General features: G+C 44.3%; 1 protein-coding gene across 1 annotated transcript in view; it reads right to left on the bottom strand.

Annotated features, from left to right (window-relative positions):
- Positions 1-21639, bottom strand: part of LOC111175608 (type II inositol 1,4,5-trisphosphate 5-phosphatase) — a 37306-nt gene extending 15667 nt beyond the window's left edge. The window contains 7 exon segments of the mRNA XM_022575296.3: positions 418-605; positions 1269-1385; positions 1718-1832; positions 2631-2732; positions 4564-4731; positions 6345-6441; positions 21403-21639. Of these exon segments, the coding sequence (XP_022431004.2) occupies positions 418-605; positions 1269-1385; positions 1718-1832; positions 2631-2732; positions 4564-4731; positions 6345-6441; positions 21403-21418 (803 nt within the window). The 5' untranslated portion in view covers positions 21419-21639.
- Positions 21640-22160: the final 521 nt, after the last annotated feature.

Raw genomic sequence — 22160 nt, 5'->3', positions numbered from 1 at the left:
GAGGCAAAAAAGACTAAGTGAAGACAGAGGAACGCAGCCCAATTCTCAATTACACACGCTTCTGGAGAGAACAGGCAGACAGAGTCCTGAAACATACTACCAAACCTGAGCTTGAGGTGCTCACTCTGGGGCGGCTTTCTCATGACACTGCATCCAGGCGGACCCATGCTAAAAATAAATCTTACACATTTTCCAGGAACAGATGGTGTCTGGGAAAGATTCTAGAGGTCTGCCAGATGGCAGGTTGGGAAACGAAAAATTTCCAAGAGAGGTAATCCCTGTGTAACTGAGAGTTGGCTGGAGCTCCCACTCGGGCAGTGGGAAGCCTCCCCCGGCCCCCTGCCTAATGAAACAGAGAGCCCGCAACTTGGCCCGTGGGGCCCGGTGCACGTTGTCGGGGTGGAAGGCCAGACTCACTCGTGCTTGCTGATGGTGAGAGGGGGGAGGCTTGGGTCAACCTGACGAAACTGCATTCGAGAACAAATGTCTTTGTAGTCTTGGTTCCTCCTCTCATACTCCTCCGTGTGGGCTGCCAGGTGGGAATTGACAACGCAGATGCTGGTGTTGTGAAACTGGAACCGGATTGCCACACCTCCTTTGTTACCCTGTGAAAGGAGTCCAAAAAAAGACCAGTAGTTGTTTAAACCCGAGAGGTTGCAAAATGTTTTCTCTTCATTAGTCTGCATCATAATCCTGGGAGGTAAGTAAAGCAGTGTTACAGTCCACATATTACAGGTAGGAAAACACATCCAAGAAGGTAGAACGACTAGCTGGCCAGTGGCAAAGGTGAGTCCACTTTTCAGTAAATCACAGGCAAACCACATGCCTCTCCCTTCCCCACGGGAAGCTAAGCTCTCGCAGTAGAACCTAAAAGGATTTAACAGATTCTAGAAGAAGAGAAAATTGCAAACCTATTATTAGCATTCTTTCTTTCTTTTTCCTTTCTAAGCATTCTTTCTTTTCCTTGGTGACCCAGCATAGTTTCTGCAACATATGTCATGCATTAAATGGGAGGACCCACTGGAGGCTCTGGTGTGCAGTGAACACGAGGATTTGGCTAGTTGGGCAAATCAGCCAGCAAGTCACTAATATACAATTTCTGAATGGTCTGCTCCATCCAGCCCTGCTCGATCACGAGGGTACAGTTCACCTCGTACCGCCAGCACCCTCAAACTGGGACGTGTGCAGTCACAGTATCACGAGAAGTGGGGTCCAAATCTTAGGGACCAAGGCCCTCCATGTGCCAGACGTACCAACCAGGAACTCACCATCCTCCCCATGATTCCTGTCCCCACCGTCTCAGCTTCCACTTCTGAGATGTACGCTGCATGCTCTTGTTTGACATATAACAGCAGCATAATCCCAACCAGTCGGATGAGCTTTACCTGGAAGAGAGACAAGCATTCAAGTCATGGCATTAACTAGGAGTCAAAAGGAAAAGTAGTCCGGAAGCTGGCTGAGAGTATTACGGATCTCCTCCTCCACACCAGGACACAGGGTAATCACCCGAGTGACTCCGTGATAACCTCAACAGCCTACAAGTGCCAAGACCTGCCTCTTTCACACCCAGAGACGCCTCTTCCAGAGGGCCTGGAACTGAAAATCTCAGGATCATTAGGGCTGGCTTTTGATGAAAGTCGCAGAAGAAGTGAAAAGTTATCTTAGCATTTCCCTGCATAGCAACAAAAAACTAGAAGGTCCCCAACTCCTCTCTTACCTTTGCATATTTGGCATCTGGATGAAGACCCTCTGATACAGCTTTAAACCACTCTTCCTCCTTTGGGGTATCATGGAAGAAAAAGGCTTCTTTACTCAAATCAAGCTCCTGGAACCTATTAGGAGAAGCAACCAGAGAGTAGAGAAGGGTAACGTGTGAGATGGCACGTTCGCACGTTGGTTTGGGTGTGTAAGGCCTAGCTTTCTAGCTAAACTGCAGGACCCTCAAGAGGGAAGAAGAATAAACACTTCGCGACAAGGGACTAAGTTCCTCAGCCAAGGAACTTACCAGGTGCTTTCACAAGCAGCAGCCCATTTCCTCTTCATAATGAACCTGAAGTAGTTAGAAGAGTCTCCATTTTATATCCGAGATCGCTAGCTCGCCCAAGCACCAAGTGGCAAATGGGTTCAAACCTAGGTCTACATAAATTCCAAATTCTAGGCCCTTTCCACTCCTGTACAGGCTTCTTTGCTGTCCCCTCCCCACCAATAGTACCAAGTGCAGTGGTGACAAGACAGCAGGTGTGAAAAAAAAAATGACTGATGGATAGGGCCTTTTTTTTCTTTTAAGCTAACCTTCCTTCCCTGGCAAAAGATATTTTTGCTTTGTGACCAACAAAGTGTTGAATGTCTAAGTAATTAAATTCAGTTCAAGGTGTACCGATCTTAACAGAGGGCTACACTCAAAATTAAATATTAGCATTCAAATGCCAAGCACGTCACTTGAATAGTGCCAGAAATTTGTTTACTGTGAGGAAGCACACTAACAGGGGAACAGCTGTTATTAAGCATATGCTCATTTTTCAATCCCTTCACCTGCTGTGAATTCTCAGCTATAGATCCATGCCCCCATCCCTTCAACCGCAGCTACACGTTCTGGAAAATGCAGAGGCAACTAGAAGAAAAGCACTCACCCCACACAGTATACATCTGGGGCCTGGATACCATGGCTGAGCCAGGGCTGGAGGCACTCCTTAGGGGACTGTCCATTCACATTGTATGTTCCCACAAAAAACCTGTTGCCAAAGACAATCAATCAGTCACTTGGGAGGACTATGGACATGACAGGGAAAGCACTGGATGCTGATTCTGCTCGGTGTCAGTCTCTCTGGACTGGAATTTGAAGCCTTAAGAAATGTCACATCTATCCTAGACCAGTGCAAATGGCACCAAGGGGTGACGTGCAGTCTGCCATGATATTTGTTGCTTTTGTGATAACTTCAAACAGTAGAGGCCCACTCCGAACATTCCTACTTAGCTTTAACAGCCATTAGAGAGCCGTAATCCACAAAATGACTGTTTACTGTGTGTACCAGTGAAATGAAAAAAGGAAAGTACCCTGGTAACTACTTTCCGAAAGAAAGCAACACCAGTGTTCAGACAATTCACTGTTTATATTCCTAGAAGCAACGTTACTTTGTGTTATAGTCCCAATGCAATGATTTTAAAAGATCTGACAGTCATAAAAAGGAACAAAATTGGGTCATTTGTAGAGACGTGGATGGATCTAGAGACTGTCATACAGAGTGAAGTAAGTCAGAAAGAGAAAAACAAATATCGTATATTAACGCATATATGTGGAACCTAGAAGAATAGTACAGATGAACCGGTTTGCAGGGCAGAAATAGAGACACAGACGTAGAGAACAAACGTATGGACACCAAGGGGGGAAAGTGGGGGTGGTGGGATGAATTGGGAGAGTGGGATTGACATATATACACTAATATGTATAAAATAGACAACCAATAAGAACCTGCTGTATAAGAAAATAAATAAAATAAAATTCAAAACTAACTAACTAAATAAATAATAAAAAGATCTGACAGAATCCTGCACCCTTTATTCATGTAACTTTTGCTCACCTTGCCTAAGAAGATTACCAAACACTAACTTCCTCTGACTAATTTCAATTCAAATGACTTTCTTCAAAGGCCCCAAAAGGGGCTTCCCTGGTGGCGCAGTGGTTGAGAGTCCGCCTGCCGATGCAGGGGACACAGGTTCATGCCCCGGTCCGGGAAGATCCCACATGCCACAGAGCGGCTGGGCCCATGATGGCCACTGAGCCTGTGTGTCTGGAGCCTGTGCTCCACAACAGGAGAGGCCCGCGTACCGCAAAAAAAAAAAAAAAAAAAAAAAAGGCCCCAAATGACCAAGGGATACACAGAGGGATAAGCAAAAATCAGGATCTCTCTCCTTCTTCTGCACACGTGTATCTCTTTAAATATTTCTGCAACCATTTGCAAGTTGTGCCACTCCCACTACACCACACCTCCCACGGTGCCTGGCCAGGAAAGGCACAGAATAAATGCCTGCTAAGGAAGAGTGAAAGGAATCACTCATTTAGAAAGTGATGGGAGGGACTTCCCTGGTGGCGCAGTGGTTAAGAATCCGCCTGCCAATGCAGGGGACACAGGTTCAATCCCTGGTCTGGGGAGATCCCACATGCCGTGGAGCAACTAAGCCTGTGAGCCACAACTACTGAGCCTGTGCTCTAGAGCACACGAGCCACAACTACCGAGCCTGCGCGCGCTGCAGCTACTGAGCCCACGTGCCGCGACTACCGAAGCCCGCGCGGCTAGAGCCCGTGCTCCGCAACACGAGAAGTCACCACAATGAGAAGCATGCGCACCACAATGAAGAGTAGCCCCCGCTCACCACAACTAGAGAAAGCCTGCGCACAGCAATGAAGACCCAACGCAGCTAAAAAAAGAAAAAGAAAAAAGAAAATGATGGGAGGGACTCTGTACAGGATTTGCTTTCAAATCCAGGGTATGGGGGAATTGCTTAAATTTCAGAGAGGTGAGTGATCATTTTGCTGCGGAAACAGTCTAAGACCCAGTGAGCTACCTGAAGTTCTGGATATAGGTATAATCCTCTTCTTTCTGCATTAGATGTGATTTCACGATTGTATCTCGCAGTCCAAACTTCTGCATGGATAAAATATGAGCCTTGTCTGATACTGTGATAGTGGAGGAGCGAACCATGTCAGTTATTTCAGATTTGGACTTATTCTGTCTAGAAAAACAAAAAAAAAATTTTTATTAAAACAAGTTTTTATCATATTTTGATGAGTCCTCCTTGACAAAGTACATGAATATAAAGCTAGACGTTTCCACACATCAGCATCTGAATTTCAGAAGACTTAAAAAGGCTAAAGTAAAACTTATTTGCTAAAACAACACTATTTCTATGTAGAACAAAGTAAACTTATATGTTGTTGATTGTGTAGTACATTGGTCCAGAGATAATAGGTTTGTAGAATCTCGGACCAGAAGGAGACCTGGAAGATAATCTAATCTGATCCCTTCATTTTTCAAATGAGAAAAACAAGACCAGCATCGTCAATGATTCATGCGGCTGGGTGGTAGCAGAGTGTGAATCAGAACTCGGTTTAAACAGTGCTCTTTCTGGACCCTGGGCCTCACGTAACAAGACTATAGAACTATCTAGATCTTTTGACTTGATAATTCCCCTGGATCTCTAATCCACAGGAATACCTGAAATAAAAAGAAAGGCAATGAAAATTTATATTTTATTATTATTTGTGTAGTTTTCATAGTCATACTAAAAATTATTCAAATGCCAACATTTAAAGTTAAGCAAAATTTGGCATATGTACATAACAGAATCCTAATAAATGCTCAGAAAACTTTTGTTGAAGATTACTTAATGAATTAAGATACATAAAACACTTGAAACAATTTCTGACATTGAATAAATGCCACTAAAGTGCTTAATTTTAGATTGTCATGTACATACTAATTAAAACTATGTAAAATGCATCTATGTATATCAGGAAGGCTCAAAAGTGAATTGAGAATGATAGATTTAGCTACGTTTCAAGTCCAGGGATTGTTCATTACTGTTTAAGTGTGTAATTTAAATACTGACACAAATAAGTTTTTATCTTGACCAGATGATTCCAGCTATGACCAGTAGGGGGCACTGGAGCACACACTAAATACAACCGCATCAGAAAAAAGAAAGGAGTAAATAAAAACGGGGAAAAAGAAGTATCTTCAGAGTCAGGAAACTCCTAAAAGAATGGGAGGGAGAGGGCTTCCCTGGTGGCACAGTGGTTGAGTCCGCCTGCCAATGCAGGGGACACGGGTTTGTGCCCCGGTCCGGGAAGTTCCCACGTGCCGTGGAGCGGCTGGGCCCGTGAGCCATGGCCGCTGAGCCTGCGTGTCCGGAGCCTGTGCTCCGCAACGGGAGAGGCCACAACAGTGAGAGGCCTGCGTACCGCAAAAAAAAAAAAAAAAAAGAATGGGAGGGAGAAATCAAATGTTTCTAATCTACATTTCCACGGTAGGGTTAGACTGCCAGTTTCAAATCCTAGATCTGCCACTTGCTAGCTCTGGATCTTGGGTGAGTTATATAACATCTCTTCTTCACCTGTTTCCTTAGCTGTGAAACAGAAAATAATGGTATCTACCTCTTAGGTTAAAGGAAGATAATCCATGTAAGTGTATGATGCCTGGCACACATAGTAAATGCTCAATAAAAGCCTAACATTTCCTAGGCCAGCGACTGTGGGACAATGGACATCGCGCACAGCAATGGCCTCAGTTCTACAGTCAGGAAAACCTCAGCCCTAAGAGGCATAAGTGAAGGGAGAGCTGCATTACCTTGGGAGCAAGTTTTCTGGTTTATCCTGACCCCAGGAGCTTTGGTCCACAAGCAGACCTTTCCCATCTGGTCTTGACTCATCAAAGGAAGAACCACCTAAGGGGAGGAGGAAGGAATTAAAACATACTTACATATGCTTTACCATACAGACCACAGCTTCTCAAACTGTAGTCTGGGAATGACTGGTGGTTTACATATTGCTTGAAACCATAGGAAAGGCCTAGGCTGATGTCTGGATGAAGCTCCCAGAGAGCAGGATAGAGAGGGGAAAAAAAAGTATTTCATCCAGATGTCTTTACTACTGAAAACATAACTGTCCCAGCTAGCTTGACCCCCTTTTCTTGGAGACGGAGTGCATTATAGAAGGAACAAAAAGCTAAGAAACCTGCAGACCTAAGTTCTATCACCAGCTCTGCTATTTATTAACCTTTTGACTTTGCGCAAACCATCTAGCCTCTCCTGATCTCAGTAACTTGATCTGTCCTGCCTTCCTCTCAGGCTTATTGTAGGGATTGAATAGTTGACACGAGTAAGCACTTTGAAAGCCACGCAACATATTATAAAATATAACGTAGCGATGTTATTACCATTTACTGCAAGTGAGACTTAAATTCCGAGGAGGAAAAAGGCAAGGGTCAGAGAAGTAAAATTGGGAAGGCCCTAAGTGCTTGCCATTGTCAACGCAGCGCCTTGAAAACCAAGGAGCCCAAGGACCTGCAACAAAGAAATATTTGGGGAAAGTTGTTAAATCAAGACAAACTGGAAAAGGAAAATCAATCTGCCAATTTACTGTTTCTTTGCTGCTTAAAAGCCAGATCCCTTGTCAACAGGGAACAGCATGAAGAGGCCACAGAAAGATGCTGCTTCGATCCACAAGGTACAAGGAGCACCAGGGGCATGAAACATCACTAAGGAATTCTGCTCTGAAGACTATTACTAAACATGGATTTGTCAACCATGCATTCACAAGAACGAGAAAAAACAAACAAAACACTGGAGTTGAAAAAGAAAACACAATCATCTGAAACATGAAAATAGCTACATTTCAATGCCTCCAATCAATCAACAAGGGCTTTCAATTTTGCTTCCTAAATTGCCTCTCAAATCAATCAATATACTCCTATCCCCAATATCACTATACTAGCCTAGGGTTACCAACAATTCCCTGGAACTAGTTGAGGGAGACCTCAACTAGTCTCCCTGCTTCCTCTTTCACCCCACCCTCTCTAATCCAATCTCTACACTGTGGCCAGAGAAGTTTTTGAAAAAATGACGACGTGGCTTAAAACCTTTTAAAAGCTCCCCACTGGATAAATCCAAGCCCCTTAATACGGCTGCCAAGCCTCTTCCCAGTCTGGATTCCGCCCACCTCTCCAGACACATCACTCACCACAGCCCCCTACCTCCTTGAATGCCATGCTCCAAGTACACTAAAGTTACCGCAGTTATACAAAGATCCCATCAGGAACCGACTTCCTTCTTCCTCACTCTGCTTTCCATGGCTAACTCCTACCCATCCTGTGGCCAGGAGTCAGCAAACTTTTTCTATAAAGGGCCAGAGGGTAAATGTCCTAAGCTTTGCAGGCCACATAGTCTCTGCGACTACTCAACTCTGCCATTATAGTGTAAAAGCAGCTATAAGCATCAGTGTGCCAATAAAACTGTATGGTCACAGACGTTTACATATTATATAATTTCCACATCACGAAATGTTATTCTCTTTTCATTCTTTTCAAACATTTAAAAAATGCAGAAACTATTCTTAGCTCACGGGCTGTACCAAAGCAGGCAGTAGGCTGGATCTGGCCCAGGGGAAGGTAGTTAGCCAACCCCTGGTATAGGTACATCTTAGAGGCCATTTCTTCTGAGAAGCCTTCTCTGATTCCTCCCAAACTGGTCAGATGCCCTGACACAGATGTTCCCATAGCTCCCTGTACTTCTCCCACAATAGGCTTGATTGCTGTGTGTTGTAACTGTCTCCCCAGTTAGCCAGTAAGCCTACTGAGGACAAGACTGTGCCATAATACTAAACCATCTGATATTAAATCTTATATATATTCATCGGTTTACTGCATGCTATTTCTGCTAAAGTGTAAGCCCCATGAGGTGGGGACTTTGTCATCTTTATGCTATTTCCCAGGGACCTGGAGCAGCACAGGTGCATAGCAGGTACTCAAGGCGTCAAATGCAAGTATCAGGAAACTTAAGTTGAAGTCTAGCTCTACTATCATCTTCCTGTATGACAAGTTACTTCCTTTCTTCGGGTCTTACTTTCTTCATCTATAAAGTAGGTACTTAAAAAATATCTCATAGGGCTTTACAACGTGCAAAGGCAAACTTAGGAATAATGCTTAGGTGTTGTTTCTGCATGTCAGTGCTTTCTGAGGACTCCGTCAGGCCATCTCCTGGGGACAAGTGGTTTGTCCTGTGGACTGGGCTTCCTTCCAGGAGTGGGCAGTGTACTGACTGGAGAAACCACCTTGCTGACCTGCGTCTCGTTGATGCCCCGACCCCATATCTCTCTCTGGACTCCGTCCAGCAAGAACTAGAACATCTTCATTCATGACTTCATGTAAGGAAATGTTAAGGCATGGATGGGGGGATTTCCAGCCACAGGGCAGTCTTCTTGGAATCTCTTCCCTCCTGAATCTGGTACGGAAGCTGGCTGTCAGCAGCTCTTTACCAAGTTTACCATCGCACAGCCCCACAGTCCCCTCTCCGGCCACAGCTTCCTGCCCTTCCTCCTCTTCTGCTTCCCTACTGCCACGCTGCCCTTTTTCCAACCTCAGACCTGCAGTCCCTTGTCACCCAATCGAAGAGGTGACATCAGGGATTTTTTTTCCTTTCTTCCCATGTTCGGTCATCACGTCCTACATATCGTCTCTCCTAAATATTTTTATACCTGAACTTCTCTCCTATCCCTACTGCCATGCCTTAGTTAGGGCCCTTAATATTTCTGGAGAGCACACTCAGTGATTTCCCTGCCACCATTCTCACCCCCTCCAGTGCATACTGACAACCTCTAGAAGGAAACACAAATCTGAGCAGGTCTTTCCTGTGTGTAAAATCCCTTAATAACTTCTAACACGTTTGTAGTAAAACCCAAACCTCTAAGTATTACATACAGGGACCTTTATAATCAGCCCCAGACTACCTCTCCAGGCCCATCTTCCACCCAGCACTCAAACCACTCCTCTCTCGCCCCCAATCCAGTCACATCAAAACCATTTATTTTTTTAAGGGAATTCCCTGGCAGTCCAGTGGTTAGGACTCTGGTTAGGCGCTTTCACTTTCACTGCCAAGGGCACGGTTTCGATCCCTGGTTGGGGAACTAAGATCCCACAAGCCGCGCAGCGACTGCGGCGGGGGGCAACCATTTATCTTTTTAAATGTTGCCTCTTCACCACCACCCCCGCCCCGATGCTGGGCATAGTCTAACCACCCTCAAACCCCCCTGCATGTATCAAACTTCAAACTCACCCTTCAAGACTCAGCTCAGGAGTCATCTCCTTCGAAAAGCCCTCTCTGGCCCTCTCCTTCTACTCTTACCCAGTGCTTACTTCTATCAAGGCATTTATCATAATTGTAACCATGCTTATTTAATTTTATTTGGCCAAGCTGCACAGCATGTGGGATCTTAGTTCCCCAATCAGGGATCAGACCCGCCCCGGCAGTGAGAGCACCGAGTCCTAACCACTGGACCGCCAGGGAATTCCCTGTAACCGTGTTTAACTCTTTTTATCAATCTTTCCTCTTTAGCTAGACCACAGGCTTCTGGGAGCAGGGGCTAATGTTCTTCTTCTGTGGCCCCTGGCTTACGGCAACATGAAATATAGCAGGCAGTCAGTAAACACACACTGAGCAAACAACCTCAGGGCAGCGGTTAAGCTCACAGCCATTTCTGGGTGCTTTCTGATGACCACCTTTCACACCTACAACTGAAACCATTTCTGAGTAAGAGTCTACCTAATAGGGCAACCAGAGCGACAACCGCAACCTTGATCTGGATGTACAGAAGTAGAGAGTGTTCCATTTCTCTTGTGAATTCTGTGCATTGCACTGCACATGTTACAGAACCCAATCCCCTCTCACACGCTGGTTAAATAGATAACACTGACCCTGGAGGCTCTTTCCTTCGCCCAGGCAGCACTATAACCTAATACAGACCCACAATCCCTTATCTGAAACCCTTGAAGCCAAGTGTATTTTGGAATTCAAAATTTGGTACATTTTAGAAAGATAATACATAACCTGTACAGTGTTCTACAGCACCCCAGCAGTCAGAGGCAACATCCAGAAACCAATAACGTTAGGAGTTCCTCAGCGCAACTTATGAGTAGTAACACTTAGTGGGATAAATAAAGCTTATAAATAGTCTCCTGTCAGTTCAAGCAAATCTTACTGCCAAAGTGAGCTTGGGCCAAACTTACAAAAATAATTTATTTTCCACCTTCAGAGCTTTTAGGACTTCAGAAATGCTGACAAGGAATTAAAGGTGGTAGTTAAGAGTGTGGCCTATATGCATCAGAAAGGATTGAAATATGTGTCTATGTACATATAAACCACATGTTTATAAATATATAAATTTAGACAAATACATATACAGATGGGAAAGTCTGGAAACTATACACTGAACGTCAACAGTAGTCATTTCTCGGTGATAGGATTGCTTTTTCTTTTTGCTTATAGGTACTTTCAAAGTTAGCTAAAATAAGATGTATTTGTATATATGTATATATAAATGTACTATAATTATATAAAGATATGTATGTAGTATATATATAAGATATATATATATATATATTATAAAGATATATATATCAATATATACAGGCTTTGGAGTCAGACTTAGATTCCATTTCTGGCCCTACTTACTAGCTGTATGACCCCGAACAAGTTATCTCACTTCTCTAAGCTTCTGCTTCCTGAACTGAACAAAGATAACAGTATCCATCTCCTGTGGCTGCTGTCTTCTTTTCTATGGTTAATCGAGGCCACCCCTCACTGCATGGCTAACAGGTCCTCTAGAAGCCAGACCAGACCTGTTGAAGGCCCAGATCTACAAAACAAAGACAGGAGGCATGGCCTCCATTTCAATGTTTTATAGCCAGGCCTGCCACTGACTTGGGGTCTGGGCTTTTCCAAAAACATGACATCACACAAGGAGAAAAAGCAAATTCACACCAAAATCCAAGTACTCTATTTCTTTTGAGAATTGCCCAAGAGGCAGCAACATTATTTCTTAATTCAATGGCTCCTTCTGTCTCCTCCTCCTGCTCTGCTTCCCCGCTCCAGGTCCCCCAGTTATTTACAGGTACTCCCCGAGATCCAGACCAGTGCTACCCGATCGATGATGGAAATGTTCTACAACTGCACTGCCCAAAACAGTAGCCACTAGCTACACTTGAACAGTTAAAACGTGGCAAGAGTGAATGAGAAACTGAATTTTTTATTTACCTAGAGTAAATTTAAATAGCCACATGTGGCTAGAGGCTACAATACTGGCCAGTGCAGCTCCAGATCTTGTTCTTCTCTAATACAAGAACCATCAGCCATCACAGCCAATTCTAAACAGAGCTATCCAGCTGTGCCTGAGTTCAGGCCCTGCACTGTCCACTGGGTACTTCTACAAGATGCTCTGTGCACGGGTGGCTCCCAGGTAAAGCTGTGCTTTGACTTCTGGGCCTGCCCCTGAGCCCCCCCTGCTGTCACCAGCACCATCATCGCCCTGTCGGCCCGGTTTGCCATCCTGCCCTTCGCTCACCCCTCTCCTTAGGCCCCCAGAGCCAGTCAGCCAACCATCTCTTCGTTCTCAAAGCTGCCTTCCTCCAGGCCATCCTCTCTCCTCACCTGTTACCTCAAGAGCCTCCCAACTAAGAGATCTTCCTGCTTCTCCCTACCCGATTTACCAATTTTGTCTTTGGACTTGGCCAGATTAGACACTGATTTCATCTCTCCCTGCTCTAACACTTTCAGTACTACACCACTACTTGCAGGTGAAGGTCCAAACTGGTTGGACCTTTGCAAACTGGTCCTGCTCTCTCTCACCATCCACCACCCAAAGACAGCCAATTCTAAACAGACAGGTTCCCCATGCACACCGCCCTCACTCTTTCTGGCCCCTCTGCTTCCAAGTCCAGCCTCAATTCCTCCACCCTCCATCACCAAGCCCTCCTCAGCCACACTAAAGCTCAGCGGTCATGTCTCCGAATTCTGGACGCCTTCCTGCCTACATGACTTGTCTGGGACTTTAAGGGAAATTAGAGTGTGTTTGGAAAAGCCCTGTGGCTTTGGAATAAAATGACCTAGATATTTCACTGGCTCCATCCATAACCTCATAGGAAACCTCAAGGAAATTACTTAATTTGTTCAGTCATTTGTAAAATGAGGATAACACCACTGAACTTACACAGAAGCCGAAAGGATAAACAAATGAAATTCTTTTTTTTTTTTTTTTTTTTTGCGTTACGCGGGCCTCTCACTGCTGTGGCCTCTCCCGTTGCGGAGCACAGGCTCTGGACGTGCAGGCTCAGCGGCCATGGCTCATGGGCCCAGCTGCTCCGCGGCATGTGGGATCTTCCCGGACCAGGGCACGAACCCGTATCCCCTGCATCGGCAGGCGGACTCTCAACCACTGCGCCACCAGGGAAGCCCAAATGAAATTCTTAATGGGTCAAGAGCCATGCACAATGCCTGGTACACAGCACCATATGCAGAAACGGTTAGTTCTCTTCCCTCTGCTCTACTTCTCCTCACCCTCACTGCTTTGATAATAATGACTGCCATTTATCAAGTCCCCTCGAATAGCTAGGCTTGTGCTAAGTACTTCACGTGTTATTTCTGATTTCTGGCCCCCTTTTACAAATAAAGCCATTGAGGCCCAGAGCAGGTAGCACACATGCCCAAGGACACAGAGCCAGGCCAGTAAATGGTGCAGCTGGTACTTTCAAAGTTAGCTAAAATAAGATGTATTTGTATATATGTATATATAAATGTACTATAATTATATAAAGATATATATGTAGTATATATATAAGATATATATATATATATTATAAAGATATATATATCAATATATACAGGCTTTGGAGTCAGACTTAGATTCCATTTCTGGCCCTACTTACTAGCTGTATGACCCCGAACAAGTTATCTCACTTCTCTAAGCTTCTGCTTCCTGAACTGAACAAAGATAACAGTATCCATCTCCTGTGGCTGCTGTCTTCTTTTCTATGGTTAATCGAGGCCACCCCTCACTGCATATATGACAAACCCACAGCCAACATCGTCCTCAATGGTGAAAAACTGAAAGCATTTCCGCTAAGATCAGGAACAAGACAAGGTTGTGCACTCTCACCACTCTTATTCAACATAGTTTTGGAAGTTCTAGCCACAGCAATCAGAGAAGAAAAGGAAATAAAAGGAATCCAAATCAGAAAAGAAGAAGTAAAACTGTCACTGTTTGCAGATGACATGATACTATACATAGAGAATCCTAAAGATGCTACCAGAAAACTACTAGAGCTAATCAATGAATTTGGTAAAGTAGCAGGATACAAAATTAATGCACAGAAATCTCTGGCATTCCTATATACTAATGATGAAAAATCTGAAAGTGAAATCAAGAAAACACTCCCATTTACCATTGCAACAAAAAGAATAAAATATCTAGGAATAAACCTACCTAAGGAGACAAAAGACCTGTATGCAGAAAATTATAAGACACTGATGAAAGAAATTAAAGATGATACAAATAGATGGAGAGATATACCACGTTCTTGGATTGGAAGAATCAACATTGTGAAAATGACTCTACTACCCAAAGCAATCTACAGATTCAATGTAATCCCTATCAAACTACCACTGGCATTTTTCACAGAATTAGAACAAAAAATTTCACAATTTGTAGGGAAATACAAAAGACCCCAAATAGCCAAAGTAATCTTGAGAACGAAAAACGGAACTGGAGGAATCAGGCTCCCTGACTTCAGACTATACTACAAAGCTACAGTAATCAAAACAGTATGGTACTGGCACAAAAACAGAAATATAGATCAATGGAACAGGACAGAAAGCCCAGAGATAAACCCACGCACATACAGTCACCTTATCTTTGATAAAGGAGGCAGGAATGTACAGTGGAGAAAGGACAGCCTCTTCAATAAGTGGTGCTGGGAAAACTGGACAGGTACATGTAAAAGTATGAGATTAGATCACTCCCTAACACCATACACAAAAATAAGCTCAAAATGGATTAAAGACCTAAATGTAAGGCCAGAAACTATCAAACTCTTAGAGGAAAACATAGGCAGAACACTCTATGACATAAATCACAGCAAGATCCTTTTTGACCCACTTCCTAGAGAAATGGAAATAAAAACAAAAATAAACAAATGGGACCTAATGAAACTTAATAGCTTTTGCACAGCAAAGGAAACCATAAACAAGACCAAAAGACAACCCTCAGAATGGGAGAAAATATTTGCAAATGAAGCAACTGACAAAGGATTAATCTCCAAACTTTATAAGCAGCTCATGCAGCTCAATAACAAAAAAACAAACGACCCAATCCAAAAATGGGCAGAAGACCTAAATAGACATTTCTCCAAAGAAGATATACAGACTGCCAACAAACACATGAAAGAATGCTCAACATCATTAATCATTAGAGAAATGCAAATCAAAACTACAGTGAGATATCATCTCATACCAGTCAGAATGGCCATCATCAAAAAATCTAGAAACAATAAATGCTGGAGAGGGTGTGGAGAAAAGGGAACCCTCTTGCACTGCTGGTGGGAATGTGAATTGGTACAGCCACTATGGAGAACAGTATGGAGGTTCCTTAAAAATCTACAAAGAGAACTACCATATGACCCAGCAATCCCACTACTGGGCATATACCCTGAGAAAACCATAATTCAAAAAGAGTCATGTACCAAAATGCTCATTGCAGCTCTATTTACAATAGCCTGGAGATGGAAACAACCTAAGTGTCCATCATCAGATGAATGGATAAAGAAGATGTGGCACATGTATACAATGGAATATTACTCAGCCATAAAAAGAAACAAAATTGAGCTATTTGTAATGAGGTGGATAGACCTAGAATCTGTCATACAGAGTGAAGTAAGTCAGAAGGAGAAAGACAAATACCATATGCTAACACATACATATTGAATTTAAGAAAAAAAAATGTCATGAAGAACCTAGGGGTAAGACAGGAATAAAGACACAGACCTACTAGAGAACAGACTTGAGGATATGGGGAGTGGGAAGGGTAAGCTGTGACAAAGCGAGAGAGAGGCATGGACATATATACACTATCAAACGTAAAACAGATAGCTAACGGGAAGCAGCCGCACAGCACAGGGAGATCAGCTAGGTGCTTTGTGACCGCCTGGAGGGGTGGGATAGGGAGGGTGGGAGGGAGGGAGATGCAAAAGGGAAGAGATATGGGAACATATGTATATGTATAACTGATTCACTTTGTTATGAAGCAGAAACTAACACACCATTGTAAAGCAATTATACTCCAATAAAGATGTAAAGAAAAAAAAAAAAAAACACCATGTGAGCAAATTAGCCGGCAGTTCAAATGAGCAGGATTAACGCTTCTCAATGCTGTGTACACACCACCAGGGGGCCGTCCCATGGCCTCTCCAAGACAGGGCAACACATACCAGTAAGAGATTCATTCACTTTACAAGGAGATAAACAGATCCCGATTCAGCTACCCAGAATCCAAGTCAGGCTGCGTTAATGATAACAATGATAGTAATATTACCATGAATAATATTAATAGCAAATACTTAAGGCTTACTGCATGCCGGGCATGGTTTTAACCTCTGTACGTATATTTAATCTTCACAACTCCTCCATGAGGTATGTCGCATTATTATCACCACTTTACAGACTGAGATAAACACAGAGAGGTTAAGTGACCTGCCCAAGAACACACAGCTAATAAATGGTACAGCCAGGATTCAAACCCAGGGAATCTGGGTGAAGAGTCTGTGCTCTTAATCAAAAACTATATTAACTAACAGAAAAATGTGGGGTTCAGAAAGCATTTCTGGCAGAGGAAATAATTTCAGCACAAAGAGACAGCATTATGATGTGCTCAGAAATAAGTAACAAAAAGCAGTATAAATAAGTAGAAATGAAAAGTTTTGTTTGAGGAACATCAGGGGATACAAAAGAAGAGTGCTGGGGTTAGGGCTCAAGCATCAGATTCAAACAGACGACCTGAGTTCTATTCTGTCACTGACCTGGTGAGTGATCACAAGCATGTCACCTCCTCTCACCAAGCCTCATTCTCTCCAACTGAAAAATGGACATCCTCTTACAGAACTTTTGTGCTCAGGTTGAGGCCCACAGACCCACAGTAAGTGCTTAATAAATATTAACTGCTAATGATAATAGTCATAACAGTAACCAATTTTTATTTAAAAATACAATTTTATTTTTTAAATTTATTAGAAATAGATTTTTATTATATGTAAGGCCAAACTGTGAGACTTTGAATGCCACGTGGAGTTTGGATTTGACTCCAAAGGAGAGCTAAGTACATAGCACACATAGGGCAGGGATCTCTTGAGAGAAGCCCATAGCATGGGGCACCCAGCATTAAAAAGAATGGAAAGAGGGCTTCCCTGGTGGCGCAGTGGTTGAGAATCCACCTGCCAATGCAGGGGACACGGGTTCGATCCCTGGTCCGGGAAGATCCCACATGCCGCGGAGCAACTAAGCCCGTGCGCCACAACTGCTGAGCCCGCGTGCCGCAACTACTGAAGCCCGCGCGCCTAGAGCCCGTGCTCCGCAACAAGAGAAGCCACCACAATGAGAAGCCCCCGCTCGCCGCAACTGGAGAAAGCCAGCGCGCAGCAACAAAGACCCAACGCAGCCAAAAATAAATAAATAAATTTATAAAAAAACGAATGGAAACAGCCAATGATTCCTGTTTCAGCCTGGCTACCACCCCAAATAGTTCTGTTACTTTCGTAACTCAAATAACCGGGGGCTTCCCTGGTGGCGCAGTGGTTAAGAATCTGCCTGCCAATGCAGGGGACACAGGTTCAAGCCCTGGTCCGGGAAGATCCCACATGCTGCGGAGCAACTAAGCCTGTGAGCCACAACTACTGAGCCTGTGATCTAGAGCCCGTGAGCCACAACTACTGAGCCCATGCGCCATAACTACTGAAGCCCGTGCACCTAGAGCCTGTGTTTCACAAAAGAGAAGGCACCACAATGAGAAGCCTGCACACCGAAACAAAGAGTAGCCCCCGCTCACCGCAACTAAAAAAGAAAGCCCACGTGCAGCAGCAAAGTCCCAACACAGCCATAAATAAATAAATTTTAAAAATCAAATAACCATGCTTCTTAGTCCCTTCCTTCCTTTCCTCCTTCCCTCCCTCCCTCCCTTTTCTTTCTCTCTTCCTCACTTTCTTTTCATTTTAAACATTTCCCATAATCTCATGGCTTTAAAAAAAAGTACCACAGATTTTAACAATTAACATGGGCAGAGACATCTCTAAAAACACATCCCATGCCCTGCAAACCTGTTAAGCCCTGGACTCAGAATCCAAGTTGTCCCCTGTGCAAATCCAATTTAGGTTAGCAAGGACTAAATATCACTAGTTTAGCTCAAGGAGAAAGACGACGACTGTGCAATTACTTTTCAGCCACAGGCTGCAGTGGTCACAGGCTACTGGAGAGATGACTTTTTCCTCCAGGCTCTCTCTTCACTGGGCCTTCTGTGAACTGTCTGTGGTCTGGTGATAAAGCTGAAAGAGAAGTGGCAAGAGCAAACCAGGAAGGGTTGGGGGTGGAAAGAAGTACAGAGCCCGCTTAAAGAGGAAGGGGGCAGGTGTCCTTCAGGCGACAAAGCACTCGGGCTAGGACATGTATGGGTCTAGAGGGTTCGAAAGACAACAGATTTTTGAGCACCTACTGATGTACGAGGCATTAGGCTGGCATTTGGGGTGGAGAGAGGATGCAAAATACTAAAAGCAGCAAGTTCGAGCCTGTAAAAATGTAGCTGAATGAACAGCCAACAAAGAGATGAAAAAGCAGAGGGTTTTACCCGGAAATAATAAGCAGTCGGGTTTGCAGTAAGAGGAAATGAAGGTGAGCTGGGGAAGATAAGACTCGAGAAGGGGGGCTGAGGCCAGACCACGCAGGACTTGAATGCAGTGCTGAAGAATCTGAACTTTATTCCTCAGGCTACAAGGATTGGCGCAGCATTCAAGTTCACAAAACAAAACAGTAGGGCATGATAAAAGTCGTTCTAAGGCAAGCCCCAAGGGAGGAGGAGACAGGGGAGGAAGACTTGTAAGGACACCCCTGCACTAGTTCAAGTAAGAGGATACCAACGTGAACCATGGGGATTTAATTTTCAAAAAAATTTTTAATTGCAGAAAAAGAATGGACAGAATTTGGTTATTAGACATAGGAGAGGGAAGAGTCAAGGATGACTGAGGTTTTTAGTGATCATATTGACAGAAAAGAAACTGGAGGGAGGGAAGGAGTGAGGAAGAGAATGAACGTAGTAATTTGGAAGAAACCAGCCTAGGAAAGGCCCTGAAGAGGGCAGCCAGTTTCTAAGCTCTTAGAGGTGGGCATTTGCAATTCCTAAATGTGCTTCCCAGAGGAAACCACCCCTAAATTAGCATTCCTTCGGTCCTGTGAGACCTTCTAGAAGGCAAACGTTCACTCCCATTTTACAGACGGAATAGAGGAAAGTCAAGAGACATGTCCAGTATGATACCAAGGTGCAGTAACAAAAATAAATATTAAAGTATCCAGCCACGTAGACATACACTCTGTTCAAATCCTCATCATTCACATTTGGAGCTTTAGTTCACATATGCACCACTTGTAAAATCTACAAGTTTGTTACAGTAGATTTTAAGCCGCAAAGAAAACAAGCGAGCCAGTGAGCTTCTATGTCCCAAAACTGTCTTTCTGCTAATAAATATTGATGTCTCCCTCTTCCTGTACCTTCTGTCCCCGAGGACTTTTCTGTGCAAAGCACCCCTTCTAAGTGAACGTTTGTGGGTCACCTCGCTTGCTCTAGGCTCCCACTGTAGAATTCCACAACAAACTGTTTTCTGAGGGCAAGAAAAGTCTTCAGGGGGTTCTCCTGTTCTAGAAACAAACAAAAGGTTAGATGCGACGAAGAGGGAAACGGAGAAGGGAACAAGAGAAGAAGGAAGAAAAAGGAACACAGTTCTCTTTTGTTTAAAGGAACCAAGTGGGCCAAATTAATTTGCTTAGGAGCCTGCAGAGCTTCCCACAAAGGTGGAGATGACGGGCAAGATTTCCACGTGTAGGATAAACATCTAGGAAAATTCATTTTCTCTGTGCTAAAAGGGTACGTCGGTCACACAGATTTTACTTATTAAGAGACGGGGGAGCAAGGAGACTGACTAACCCAGGGGCTGTTTTTCCGACATTCTCACTGGCTTCTGCCCTGGTAATCTAGGTTACCCTTTATGCTACCCTGAGTTATAAATAGCATTCATTTCCTTTCTCAGGCCAGACAGACTTTAATGCTTTATTTCTTGGGTCCAAGGGAAAAAATACTCATAGCACATCTCATTCTGAATTTGAGTTACTACCAAGCTACCTCGCTTTGAATCAACCATGGAATAAGAAAACCACTTCAAAACATCACAATTTGTTTGTTGTTTCCATGTTGTTAAATTAGCCCAGAAAAGCCCAATGCGACTTCTGAGTAGCTGTTTCCTTTCTAGTACATAGCTCAGAATCCTCCAGAACACAGCTCCAGGTCTTTGCATGTGTCTGGGATGAGGCAGGTGAATATTTTACACAATGACATGGGTGAGTACTGAGCCCGATGAAGGATTCCCCAAGGGATAAGAGCACCTTCAGTTGTTAGAGAGAAACAGGAAGGAATTTCTCCTTATTTCTTTTTAAGGAAAGAAAAAGCTACACCAAGAAGAGCAGTTAAATAAGTGAAGAAGCAGAAAAGCCCCTACTTACAACAGCTACTTGTCTGAGACCCATGCAAGGTCTAGGAGTCTGAAGAGGCCAAGAGAATCAGATAGAACAGCCTGCCACTCGACCAGAAGCTTTACATCTCACTTCAACATAACAACTTAGCTCAAATATCCCGGTTTGAACCTGAAATGACACCAACCCCAATCTAAAACTTCTGCATTTCACTTTTCTGCAATTCCTACCAAGCTTGGCTTGACACTCCTGAATGCAGGAAAGACAAATCAAGGAAAAGAATGGACATTTTTGGAGAGATGCATCCAAGTGAGATCTTTCCTTTCTCTACCAAGACAAAGGCAAGGACTGAAAGCCAGCTTCACTTTGCCCCCCAAATACCTAGGCCTTTGAGGGGCTCTTACCCTTGGCTCACCTCACAAGGTCCCCCCGTCCTGCTGAGCGGACCCCACACTCTCTTACCTCTATGAATCACCAGATCCCTCTCTGTCAGACTGTCAGCTCCTTGCAGAAGCCGTTTCTCCTGACGTGCATCACAAACAGCATTTTAAAGCAGTCTTTGGGTTGGTTCCCTGGGCTATCAGGAAGTGGGAATTTTGATCATATGCATATAGGAAGCATCAAATTCGCTGTTTCCCTTGGGGTTCAGGGACATCCAGAGGAGGCCCAAAGGGTTCCCCCAACCTGTTGTAGAAGATGTGACTCTCCTCTGAGGCCAAAGCAACTCTGGAAACAGAGCTGACCGAAACAGAACTGGGGGCTTGGTGCCATTTCTTACCAATTTTAACATGAGCAACTTAGCATTTAGTAGTGTAACCCCACTTATTGTAGGTATTACGATGGGGACAAATCATTTCAAATTAAAAATGAAACCAAAACCTTGACAGTAACTCCTCACCAGCAAGTGGCTAGTTTAGGATTTTTGAAAGGTCACAGAAGATTCTGAGATCACTTTGCATTTATCACCCAGCAGCAGATAACTGCTTCAGAGCTGCCCCGACTTCTCACAGAAGACCTCCCTCTGCTTAGGAGATGAAGCGCTCCCACAGGCTCTGGCGTGCTGGCTGAGAAAACAGAACCCACCTCTTTCTGCTGCCATCGGGCCTGTCCTCTGCCAACTGTCTGGATGCTGCCCTTTCGAAGGGGCAAGGGGAAGATATGTACTTCATCTTAAGCTCTCTCCTGTCCCAGTACCAGTGGCCAGAATGTCATGGAAACTGATGCAACAGCTCCCTCAAGATCAGCCCTTCAAGTGAGCTAAGCCCACGAGCGATGCAAACTGTCAGCACCATCGTGTGCTGCGACTGCACCTTGCAGAGGCTGCAACGGAAGAAAAGAACGAGCATGGAGGAAGTCCTTTGCTCGCTTAGTTTCCTCCCATTTTACAAACTTGTGCAACGTGCTATTCCCCCAGCCTCTCACAGTTTCCAAGCCTTTTAAGAGCAAGTGGAGCGCCGGCCCACACTTACACGGCTACTTGACAGTTCCCTAGCAAACGGCTGAGAAAAGGGGCACAAGTGGGTACTAGTGGTCATGCCAAAGCTCAGACGTAACAGGAGCTGCATGGGCACACCCAGGAGAAAAAAAATACCAGGGAGCCCCGGGCAGAAAACCTAAGAGCTAGACAGAAAACAGAGGTCTGCAGGTCCTCCCAAAGCACCAGCCTGACCCAAATTTCAGCCCTGGGCCTCTCACTCTCCAGAAGACAACCTCCTGCTCAACAATTGGTCTTTTGTGCTGCACAACGTTATCCACCAAGGGCTGGGTGGAAAAAAAACCTAATCCCCTTCACCTGTAACCTCACTGTGGCCTCCAGGCCCAGGGTGGATACGGCTCTCCTG

The sequence above is a fragment of the Delphinapterus leucas genome, chromosome 1 (genome assembly GCF_059928025.1).
Source record: "Delphinapterus leucas isolate spDelLeu-1000000601 "Yukka" chromosome 1, BTC_Dleu_Yukka2, whole genome shotgun sequence".
Taxonomy (NCBI): Eukaryota; Metazoa; Chordata; class Mammalia; order Artiodactyla; family Monodontidae; genus Delphinapterus; species Delphinapterus leucas.
Note: the sequence above shows the minus strand (reverse complement) of the source record. Positions and strands in the feature narration are given on the sequence as shown.